Genomic DNA, 12,457 nt, shown 5'->3' with positions numbered 1-12,457 from the left:
CTCCAAACGTACCTTTGCTCATTCCGGCCAAAAAGTTCTATTTTAACCTCATCGGTCCACAGAACTTGTTTCCAAAATGCATCAGGCTTGTCTATATGTTCATTTGCAAAGTTCAAATGCTGATTTTTGTGGTGAGGACGTAGAAGAGGTTTTCTTCTGATGACTCTTCTATGAAGACCATATTTGTACAAGTATCTCTTTATAGTGGAATAGTGTACCACAACTCCAGTGTCTGCCAGATCTTTCTGGAGGGATCGTGCCGTCAAACGTGGGTTTTGAATTGCTTTTCTCACAATCCTGCGAGCCGTTCTGTCTGATATTTTTCTTGGTCTTCCAGATCTTGCTTTAACTTCCACTGTTCCTGATAACTGCCATTTCTTAATTACATTCCGAACAGAGGATATTGACATCTGAAAACGCTTTGCTATCTTCTTATAGCCTTCTCCAGCTTTGTGAGCGTCAACTATTTTCACTTTTAGTTTTCTAGACAACTGCTTAGAAGAACCCATGGTGCTGATTGTTGGGGCAAGGTCAGATGAGTCTGGGCATTTAAAACCTTTGAGATTGACATCACCTGGTCTTCCCAGACGATGATTGAGAACAATCCATGACACTGGCAGGTCTCAGCTTTGCAAAGGGGGCGGTGCATGCTAGAAATTCTGCAGGGTGCCCAAACTTTTGCAGACGCCATTTTTTTGTTTTCTGTAATTTTAAAAAGTGTAAATGATGGAAATAAAATTACATTTTTTAGACATGTTATAAGAATGTCTAATCTGTAATTTGATGCCTTTTCTCTGCCTTTCCAGCCACGTCCCCGGCATTGTTTACTTCCATCGGCCCGGACGTGATGTCATAACGTCGTGCCTGGGACTCCGGGGGTCATAGAGATAACTACTGGGGACCATCTGGTCAGCAGAAATCTCTATGCTCAACTTCCAGTGGCGACCGATTCTTTCTCCGGCTGGCCGATCATATGGGCGAGCCAGTAGAAGCACCGGAGAGCGGAGAGAGGGAACGTCCCCTCCCGCCACCTGTAAGAAAGATCAAGCGGATGAACTATGATCGTTCTTACAGTGCACAGAATCGCCGGCTGAAAAGAATGATATCTGGATGATGGCTCGAGCTCCCCACTAAGTCCATGACGTCATATGACGTACCTTGGGCGGGAAGCGGTTAAAGAAAACCCGGTGACCTTTTTTTTAACTCTAGGTCAGGAAGGTGTAATGTTTACTGGATAACATTAACAGTTCTCTGACTGGTTTGCAGCTTGTAACTTGGTTTTAAATAAATTAAATTGGAGGTGAACCTAGAAATGGTCATACAATGACATCACTCGCCAACTGCGTCCCCAGATGGGATTCTTAGATAAACAAACAAAAAGAAAATCATACAAAAAAAATAAAACAAATGGTATCCTCTGCATTCGGAATTCAGCTGACACCTGCAGAATTTGGCGTAAACAAGTTTTCATGAGCGCTGTGAGTTTGGAAAGGAACGCCATGTGTTCTGTGTACGGTATGCTGGACATGTGGGGACACAGACACACGCGTGTCCTGGAAACCGGCAAACACCGGACACGTGGCCGATGGAGGAATTTACATGCACTCTGAAGTTTCTGAGCTGCAGCTTCAAAACTTGACTAAGGATTCACGTGGACGGGTGTTCTAGTTAAACGTTGCCTTTTCCATACGAATACATGCAATTAGAAACCATCGCTGTGACATGAATCCTAAATTAGGAACTTTGTACTCGCCGTAGAATCCTTTTTATGGAGTCCATTGATGGAAGGATAACAATTGCTTATTGACAATAAAGAATTAACAAATTGAGCAAACACATTTTGGGGAGGGGGACTGCCTTTCGCTTCTTAATATTGATACATGTATCAATTAGCTGGCAAATCGACCAATTAAAAACAATTATGCAAATACCAGATACCAACCAATTAAATACCAGACACCAATAATTTGAATTATTATTGGTGTCTGGTATTTAATTGGTTGGTATCTGGTATTTGCATAACTGTTCTTAATTGGTTTTAATTTGTCAATTTGCCAGCTAATTGATAATAATTAATCTTCCGTAGGATTATATAATATTCTTCATAATATTTTTTAAAGTACGTCCTTTCAGACCCATTTTGATTAATTTATTCCCCATATTTATTCATCTATATGTTTCTTGTTGATATAGTCTCATCGATAGTGTTTGTTTTTTCCATGCATTAGTATTGTTTGACCAATTACAGCATTCATCAGCCTATATAGTACGTCCTCTCTGTATGGACGTCATGGATCTGAAGAAACAGGGGAGGGTGTGAAACGCGTCATCCCATTGGTCCGTTCCTTGCTCCGGATCACTTCTGGTGCGATGACGGAGCGCTGCGCTCCATGCTGACACGCACGCCGTCTTGATCGCCGGTTCCTGCTTCCACCGTGGCTTTCCAGGGACACTGAAATTCCATCATTACCAGCTCCCCTGTCTGCCGAGGACATTGTTTGGGACCAGGGATCGCTGGACACTTGAAGCGACACCGGATCAGAATAGTCTATATGCCTTGTATCTCCTATATCTTGTGAGTAGCCATTTGGCTGTGTGCTGTACACATTTTTATTAAACGTTCGATTCTGCTGCACTTGGATTGGCGCATCCTCTTTTCTTTTTGCATACATTTCAGAGCCTGCTTCTGCTTTAGGGTCGCTGCCGCTAGTGCTTCTTTCACCTTTGGACAATTTATTGGATTATTATTGGACTATGGACTACATTTCATCATCATTTTATTGATTACTAGCTGAATACCCGGCGTTGCCCGGTCTTCCTATCTTAACCTTTTGGGGAGGAAAATCATAGTAATATAAATATACCCATCTTTTATATAAGGGTGTAGGTAAGGGTTAATGTAACTGTCATATATTTTTATTTGGCATATAAGTAATATGTGTAGCAGGTATTATTGAAATATCTCCAGGCGTACAGAAGTTATGTGGGAACATACATTTCCCATTGATTTGCATGGGACTTTAAACAAAAACCCCGACCCTCACAAATGGGGGTAGTTAAGGGATAAATTAACTATCCTATAGTTTAAGTGGACATATAAGTAACATGTGACCAAGTGTTATGGAAATATCTACAGCCGTTTGGAAGTTATGACGTAACATGTATTTCCCATAGAGTTGAATGGGACTTTAAAGGAAAACCCCGACCATGGCAAATGGGGGTGGGTAAGGGTTAAACCACCTATCCTATGTTTGTTGCTGACATATAAGTAACATGTGTGCCAAGTTTCATGTTAATATCTTTAGCCGTTTGGACGTGATGCTGGAACATACATACACACACACACACGTTGAGTTTTATATTTATAGATTATCATCATAATTTTATTGATTATTATTGTTCATACCCTAATAACCTTCGCCATCCAACAATTTTCTCTACAGCCCAGGATAAGCCCTGCTCTACCCAGTATGCCTCAGTTTGTAGCAAGCAGTACCAAGAACATGAACATCAACAGAGTGGTGGGACCTTCAATGGACTCCAAGAAAAACAGGGTTGGGTTATACTCCCGCCTAAAGAAGGACTGGGCACTGGCAAACAAAAAAAATTGTAGGCCAGCCCGGGATAAGTCCTCCCCTACCCAACAGGAGTCAGTGGTGCTCCAGGTGAGCAGAGACGAGGAGGAACAAAGAAAAAAGAAGCTGTGAGAGATCCTTCTAAAAGTAGTAATCAGATGGGTAGACGGGTATAAAAAATATATCAAAAAAGTGTAGTAAGCGTATACTCAGAACAGGGTTGGGTTATACTGCCACCTACAGAAGGACTGGACACTGGCAAACAAAGCAATAGGATAAGTCCTCTTCTACCCAACATGAGTCAGTGGTGCTCCAGGTGAGCAGAAACAAAAAAAAGGGGGGGTAAGAAGCCATGAGAGATCCTACTAAGAGTAGTATTGAATTGTACGTATACAGAAAATATAGCAAAAGTATACAAACATCCATAAGGTTGCTGGATATCCTTCCTAGAGTCAAGCAACCTATCGAATATGACTGTCTCCATGCAGAGTGTGGATTCACACACTTAATGCTCGTTTCGGTTTTCAAGAAATTCCTGCACTACACTAGGCTGTGATCAGATCTGGTGCACAATGAAAAAGGGGACGAGGCCCCAAATGGAATCAAGGTTTGGTCAACAGAGGTCCCCATTGAATAAAATGGTGCTTCCAAGTGTATTCTTCAGGAAGGTCAGTATTAATTCATCATCAGAACAGGTTAAAACACACCATCAATGCATTTATTGGCTTCTAAATGGTCACTTCTTCAAGATAAAGGAGAAGATATTCCCTGAAGAAGCTCGTGCATAGCTAAGCCCTTCTGGCACATAAGCATTTTCAGTTCAGGCCGAATCTCCTGAACAGAAATGAGGCTTACAACCTGCTACTAGCTAACAGGATCGCCTGTACATCACCCTTCTTTGGATGTGGAATATAAACAGCAATCAGAAGGAATTCCTGGCTGGCTCAGGCTCTGTCACTTACACTTATTTATAACTTTAATTGTTTGCATTCGTTTTGGCACCTGGATCAGCACCGTCATTGCTACACTTAAACACCATCTGTCATCTGCAGTCTAATAACACAGGGAGGAAAAAGTAGAATGTTTTCCTAACAACCAGTGGAATAAAGACAGGGTACCAGAGTACAGGACAGCCTGGGGCACCAGGGCTCGGGGACAGCCTGGGGCACCAGGGCTCGGGGACAGCCTGGGGCACCAGGGCTCGGGGACAGCCTGGGGCACCAGGGCTCGGGGACAGCCTGGGGCACCAGGGCTCGGGGACAGCCTGGGGCACCAGGGCTCGGGGACAGCCTGGGGCACCAGGGCTCGGGGACAGCCTGGGGCACCAGGGCTCGGGGACAGCCTGGGGCACCAGGGCTCGGGGACAGCCTGGGACCCCAGGGCTCGGGGACAGCCTGGGACCCCAGGGCTCGGGGACAGCCTGGGACCCCAGGGCTCGGGGACAGCCTGGGACCCCAGGGCTCGGGGACAGCCTGGGACCCCAGGGCTCGGGGACAGCCTGGGACCCCAGGGCTCGGGGACAGCCTGGGACCCCAGGGCTCGGAGACAGCCGGGGACTCCAGGACTCGGGGACTCCAGGGCTCGGGGACTCCAGGGCTCGGGGACAGCCTGGGCTCGGGGACAGCCTGGGCTCGGGGACAGCCTGGGCTCGGGGACAGCCTGGGCTCGGGGACAGCCTGGGACAGCCTGGGCTCGGGGACAGCCTGGGACTCCAGGGCTCGGGGACAGCCTGGGACTCCAGGGCTCGGGGACAGCCTGGGACTCCAGGGCTCGGGGACAGCCTGGGACTCCAGGGCTCGGGGACAGCCTGGGACTCCAGGGCTCGGGGACAGCCTGGGACCCCAGGGCTCGGAGACAGCCGGGGACTCCAGGACTCGGGGACTCCAGGGCTCGGGGACTCCAGGGCTCGGGGACAGCCTGGGCTCGGGGACAGCCTGGGCTCGGGGACAGCCTGGGCTCGGGGACAGCCTGGGCTCGGGGACAGCCTGGGACTCCAGGGCTCGGGGACAGCCTGGGACTCCAGGGCTCGGGGACAGCCTGGGACTCCAGGGCTCGGGGACAGCCTGGGACTCCAGGGCTCGGGGACAGCCTGGGACTCCAGGGCTCGGGGACAGCCTGGGACCCCAGGGCTCGGAGACAGCCTGGGACTCCAGGGCTCGGGGACTCCAGGGCTCGGGGACTCCAGGGCTCGGGGACTCCAGGGCTCGGGGACTCCAGGGCTCGGGGACTCCAGGGCTCGGGGACTCCAGGGCTCGGGGACTCCAGGGCTCGGGGACAGCCTGGGACTCCAGGGCTCGGGGACAGCCTGGGACTCCAGGGCTCGGGGACAGCCTGGGACTCCAGGGCTCGGGGACAGCCTGGGACTCCAGGGCTCGGGGACAGCCTGGGACTCCAGGGCTCGGGGACAGCCTGGGACCCCAGGGCTCGGGGACAGCCTGGGACCCCAGGGCTCGGGGACAGCCTGGGACCCCAGGGCTCGGGGACAGCCTGGGACCCCAGGGCTCGGAGACAGCCGGGGACTCCAGGGCTCGGGGACTCCAGGGCTCGGGGACAGCCTGGGCTCGGGGACAGCCTGGGCTCGGGGACAGCCTGGGCTCGGGGACAGCCTGGGCTCGGGGACAGCCTGGGCTCGGGGACAGCCTGGGCTCGGGGACAGCCTGGGCTCGGGGACAGCCTGGGCTCGGGGACAGCCTGGGCTCGGGGACAGCCTGGGACTCCAGGGCTCGGGGACAGCCTGGGACTCCAGGGCTCGGGGACAGCCTGGGACTCCAGGGCTCGGGGACAGCCTGGGACCCCAGGGCTCGGAGACAGCCGGGGACTCCAGGGCTCGGGGACTCCAGGGCTCGGGGACTCCAGGGCTCGGGGACTCCAGGGCTCGGGGACTCCAGGGCTCGGGGACTCCAGGGCTCGGGGACAGCCTGGGCTCGGGGACAGCTTGGGCTCGGGGACAGCCTGGGACTCCAGGGCTCGGGGACAGCCTGGGACCCCAGGGCTCGGAGACAGCCTGGGACTCCAGGGCTCGGGACTCCAGGGCTCGGGGACTCCAGGGCTCGGGGACTCCAGGGCTCGGGGACTCCAGGGCTCGGGGACTCCAGGGCTCGGGGACTCCAGGGCTCGGGGACGCCAGGGCTCGGGGACTCCAGGGCTCGGGGACTCCAGGGCTCGGGGACTCCAGGGCTCGGGGACTCCAGGGCTCGGGGACTCCAGGGCTCGGGGACTCCAGGGCTCGGGGACAGCCTGGGACTCCAGGGCTCGGGGACAGCCTGGGACTCCAGGGCTCGGGGACAGCCTGGGACTCCAGGGCTCGGGGACAGCCTGGGACTCCAGGGCTCGGGGACAGCCTGGGACTCCAGGGCTCGGGGACTCCAGGGCTCGGGGACAGCCTGGGACTCCAGGGCTCGGGGGAACAGCCTGGGCGCCAAGGCTTGCATTTCTCTGATGTCTGGATACATAACAAGAAAGTCCATTGATGCCAAAGTTAATAAAATCCCAGGCATGCCCAAAATCTACCATAATCCTAAAGGCAACTCCCTAAATTCACACTTAAAAAACATAACTGTGACTGATCTTCTAATTCTGCTCAGGCAGATTCTGGCCTCCCCTTTCTCTATGGCAGTTGAAGCAATACAAGGTTGGTCAAGGACCCACCCCCTTGGATAGTCAATGAGCTGAAAAAACACACTGTTGAGGTTAACCCTAACAGAAGAGGGCGATATCACTTTATATAGCTTACCTGGTGCACGCAATCCAGAAACTGCAGGAAGATGGGCACAAAGCCGCTACCCTGACTGTTAAGGGACAAGTTACTTCGCTGGCTGAATTTATGGCCGAATGAAAGCCACTCCTTCTCAATCAACATGCGGAAACCCTCCAACGTGCGGTAATACGGATCTCCCAGCAGTTGCACAAGAGAGATGATCTATCAAAAGCAAAGAATAAACATTCGTCATGAATTTAGACATATATATTATATAATTGGGGTGTGTTTTATGCAGTTCCCTGAGTGTTACACCTTAAATGCAAGTCTGCAGCAGTTAGAAGTAGAGACACAAGAAATACTGATTGTTAAAGTGGTTGTAAAGGCTGAAGGTTTTTTACCTTAATGAATGAAGGTAAGAAAACTTCTGTGTGTTGCTCCCCCCACAGCCCCCCAATATTCACCTGAGCCCCCTCTCGGCCCAGCGATGTGCATGGGAGCCTTGTCTGTCCCAGGTCTCTTTCTCCTCATTGGCTTAGACACAGCAGTGGAACCCAATGAGCTGTCAATCACAGCAGGGGGGCGGGGCCAAGCCCCGGTTCTGTGTGTCTTATGAAGAGCGAGGCTCGGGAGCGAAAACGAGCCAATGCCCCCTTAGAAAGTGGCTTGCTAGTGGGGGCACTGGTCAAGGGGGAGGAGCCAGGAGCACCGACGGGGGACTCGAAAAGAGGAGGACCGGGGCTGCTCTGTGCAAAACCATTACACAGAGCAGGCAATCGGGTGCCCACTCCTTAACAACCAGCATATTTTTGTCATATAACCCCAAAAATGCACATAACGAACCCTGAAGACATTTTGGTGCATTTCCCATTGACTTCAATAGAGGTTGCATCTTTGGGGAGCTTTTTAACCGCTTGCCGCACGTAGAATAGCACGAGCAGGCAAAACAAGTATATATACGTTGCTTTGAATCCTGCCTCCTAATGGGCGCGCCCGCCGCGGTCTCCGTGACCGTGCCTGCGGGACCCGTGAACTCGATGTCCGCCAATGTCCCCGGATCGGGTCACGGAATGGCAGAACAAGGGGATGCCTTTGTACAAAAAGGCATCTCCCGGTTCTGCCTAGTGACACAGCACTGATCGTTTGCTCCCTCTCATCAGGAGCAGCGATCAGTGACGTGTCACAGTAAGCCATGCCCCCACACAGTTAGAATAACTCCCTAGAACACACTTAACCCCTTCCCCGCCAGTCACATTTATACAGTAGTCATTGCATTTTTATAGCACTGATCGCTGTATAAATGACAATGGTCCCAAAATAGTGTCAAAAGTGTCCGATGTGTCCGCCATAATGTTGCAGTCCTGATAAAAATCGCAGATCGCCGCCATACCAGGTAAAACAAAAATAAATAATAAAAATGCCATAATTCTATCCCTTATTTTGTAGACGCTATAACTTTTGCGGAAACCAATCAATAAACGCCGTTTGCGATTTTTTTCACCAAAAAGAAGAAAACGTATCGGCCTAAACTGAGGAAAAGATTGCTTTCTTAAAAAAAAAAAAAAAATTGGGATATTTATTATAGCAAAAAGTAGAAAATATTGCTTTTTTTTCAAAATCGTCGCTCTATTTTTGTTTATAGCGCAAAAAATAAAAACCGCAGAGGTGATCAAATACCACCAAAAGAAAGCTCTATTTGTGGGGAAAAAAAAAACGACTTAAATTTTATTTGGGTGCCACGTCGCACGACCGCGCAATTGTCAGAGCGACGCAGTGCCGAATCGCAAAAAGTGGCCTGGTCATTGGGCAGCCAAATGGTCCGGGGCGGAAGTAAGCGTTCCTAAGATGCAACATGCAGAACTGCAGCGCAGCAATGTGAAACGTGCCATAAGGATTTAAAAGGAAAATATTTTTGATGTGCTTTTGGCCCCCCGCTGGAAAGGTGCGCTCCACCGTGGCAGAATCACATCAGTTGGAAAAGTGCAGAGCAGGAGGGGGGGGTAATATAAAAACAGACGAGGTATATTAGAATAATATAAAATTTTCATCCATATCAGAAACAAGTGGGCTCTGTGCAATGGATCTGCCCCTCACCTGTGTGGTGGATCTGCCCCTCACCTGTGTGGTGGATCTGCCCCTCACCTGTGTGGTGGATCTGCCCCTCACCTGTGCAATGGATCTGCCCCTCACCTGTGCAATGGATCTGCCCCTCACCTGTGTGGTGGATCTGCCCCCTCACCTGTGTGGTGGATCTGCCCCTCACCTGTGTGGTGATATCCCAGCCGTCCTCCAGGCTGATCATCACTGAGGATCCGCACTCCATCAGCTCCGACACAATAACAGACAGTTGGATTATTCTGTGCATCTGTAACAATAAAATGACAGATTAGATCATCTGGAGACCATCAGAAACCTTTATGTGTTGCCAAGTATCATCATTTTTCATCTTGGAACGAATTACTGTGAGATGTAGGATTTAAAGATAAGATGCATATTATAATAGGCTGTTTAACCCCTTGCCGACCAGCTCCTATACATATACAGCGCCAATGTGGCTCCCTCCCGCGAGTCGGCATATATGTACGACGGCTCCTTTAAGATCCATAGCAGGCGCGCAGGCCTGATGCGTGTGGCCAGCGGGCACGAGAGACAGAACGGGGGTTTGTGTATGTAAACACACGAATCCTCATTCTGACAAGAGAGGAGACAGATCTGCTGTTTGTTGCAATTGAACAGCGATATGTCTCCTCCCCCAGTCAGTCCCATACCCCCCCCCCCCCAGTTAAAAACACTCACGAGGGAAAACATTTAACCCCTTGATCGCCCCCTTCCCCGCCAGTGACATTTATACAGCAATCCGTGCATTTTTATAGTACTGATTGCCAATGGCGACAATACAGGGACAGGTTCTCTAAATAAGGGAAGGTTTAGAATATCTGTGAGGCTTTTATTGCTGTCGGCGTCTTCCTGTTCTGCCGGCACCCTTTCCCCTTTTTCTTTCCTTTTGTCACCAAGACAGAAAGTGAAGAGAAATCTCTTTAATGGGAACAATGAAAACTACAAAGACATATATTTTTTTTAACCCATTGGGGAAAGTTGAGAACCTACCGAGATTTTTTTTTTTCCGTGCCTTCTGATCCAGTGACCAAATCCACACAGATCGTTTGCCATATTTAAAGCCCTGATGAAGGGGGGCCAAAACTTAGCCCCCGAAACACGTTAGATGTGTATAGTTTTCACATCCCAAGGTGACCAAGGGAGTCCAGTGACGTACAGAAGTTTTTCAGCCTAGCGCAGTGGTTCTCAACCCTTTCCTCAAGTACCCCCAACAAGCCAAGTTTTCCATTATCATGCTTTAAATCAGCATCAATTGCTTGGTCTTTTGCACAGCTATTTTATCTAAGAGGAATTCCCCAAACATGGCCTGTTGGGGGTACTTGAGGACAGGGTTGAGAACCACTGGCCTAGTGTACTGACGCTATACACCCAAGATCCTTACCCGTCTGGCTGTTAAGGATGAGCTCAGGCATGTTCACATCTAGCACGTGCAGAGTCCACCAGGAAGTCGGCACTGCACAGCGCTAATCACAGGCAGTGAGACATTCCTCGGGATCGGGAAAATGTCTCACTGCCTGTGATTAGCGCTGTGCAGTGCCGACTTCCTGGCGGGCTCGGCACGTGCTAGTTGCGAACACGCCTGAGCTCATCCTTACTGGCCATGCCAAGAAAAAAATTCAGAAAATCCAGCGCCATCAATCAACTCCTTCACACAGATAGCAATAAAACTCTGATGGAAATGTTAGCTCTTCCCAACTCCATAGGCAACTACTAGGTAACACAAATTAGTAAAAAATCCCCCAGCAACCCCCCCCCCCCCCCTCCCTTGTCACCTGTAGGAACCACTCCGAATCAGCCAATGACTTGAAAAAAGTGGCATCCGAGTCCCCGGGGACACTGCTCGGCACACAGGCTCTCATTAGCTTCTTAAAACTGGTCTTCACTTGTCGAATGTCACCAAACTCAACCGGTACAAACTCACAGTTCAAGGCAAAGTCAAACTTGAAACCCTGGAAATAAAAAAAACAAAAACAAAACACGGACCATTATTAACTGGCGGAAGATCGAGTGTTGCTTTTTGTCCATAAAGGACTCCAGTCTAAACTAAACTATTCCAGAAAATACCCAAATCCACGGCACCGCTCCAAGGTCACACCTCTTGTCCATGGACCATCTGGGTGCCGGTGACTTGTCGGTATGGTTCCTCTATCGAGATGGTTTCTGTAAGGACTGCGCAGGCGCAATCCTTGCCGACGGAAATCTCCGAACCTCGTCCGGCATCCAGGCTCATTCCTTAACATCCCCGTGGATTGGAGGATGTTAAAAAAAGAGCCAGGAGGCCGAGCGAGCGATCCGAGCGAAGCGAGGACGTGAGACCGACTGGCCACTTACCTCAAATTTCACGTCGCCCTGGAGGTTCGGTGATTTCTGTCGGCAAGGATTGCGCCTGCCGGTTCCTAACATGGGTGCTCAACATTTGGCCCTGCAGCTGTTGTGGAACTACAAGTCCCACGAGGCATTGCAAGCATGACCCATAAAGGCAGAGGCATGATGGGACTTATAGTTCCGCAACAGCTGGGAGGGCCACAGTTTGAGCAACCATGCGTGTAGCCCATTCTCCAGTCCAACATGACAATGAGGTTAATTTACTAAAACTGGAGAGTGCAAAATCTGGTGCAGCTCTGTATAGAAACCAATCAGCTTCCAGGTTTTTTTTTTGGCAAAGCTTAATTGAACAAGCTGAAGTTAGAAGCCGATTGGCTACCATGCACAACTGCACCAGATTTTGCACTTACTTTTATAGTAAATCAACCCCGGTGTAGAAATATGAAGAATTGCTGATTTGGGATACAGTAGTACCTTGAATTACATGCATAATTTGTTCCAGACGAAAGCTTGCAATCCAAAGCTCTCGTATATTAAAGCGAGTTTCCCCATAGGGAAAAAAAAAAAAAAGACAATCCGTTCCACAGCCACTGCTGGTCTATGCAGTACCGCATGTGGCCAGAAGTGAAGGGGCACCAGAGACACTTGGAAACGGACTGTCTCCAAGCATCTCCGGCACCCCCACACCTCTGGCCAAATGCAGTACTGCACACCCCAGCGACTGATGTCAGCTTTTGGCTGT

The 12,457-nt window shown here is 50.2% G+C and overlaps 1 protein-coding gene across 4 annotated transcripts in view; it reads right to left on the bottom strand.

The window, feature by feature from the left end:
• The window catches only part of SBF2 (SET binding factor 2), a 420,356-nt gene that overhangs the window by 29,198 nt on the left and 378,701 nt on the right, over window positions 1-12,457 (bottom strand). For all 4 annotated transcript variants that reach the window (XM_040327974.1, XM_040327975.1, XM_040327976.1 and 1 more), the window contains 3 exons: window positions 11,163-11,339; window positions 9,536-9,637; window positions 7,309-7,494 (listed from right to left, as the gene is read on the bottom strand). In XM_040327974.1, coding sequence (XP_040183908.1) covers window positions 7,309-7,494; window positions 9,536-9,637; window positions 11,163-11,339 — 465 coding nt within the window. The remainder of the gene's footprint in view (window positions 1-7,308; window positions 7,495-9,535; window positions 9,638-11,162; window positions 11,340-12,457) is intronic.

The sequence above is a fragment of the Rana temporaria genome, chromosome 11 (genome assembly GCF_905171775.1).
Source record: "Rana temporaria chromosome 11, aRanTem1.1, whole genome shotgun sequence".
Taxonomy (NCBI): domain Eukaryota; kingdom Metazoa; phylum Chordata; class Amphibia; order Anura; family Ranidae; genus Rana; species Rana temporaria.
Note: the sequence above shows the minus strand (reverse complement) of the source record. Positions and strands in the feature narration are given on the sequence as shown.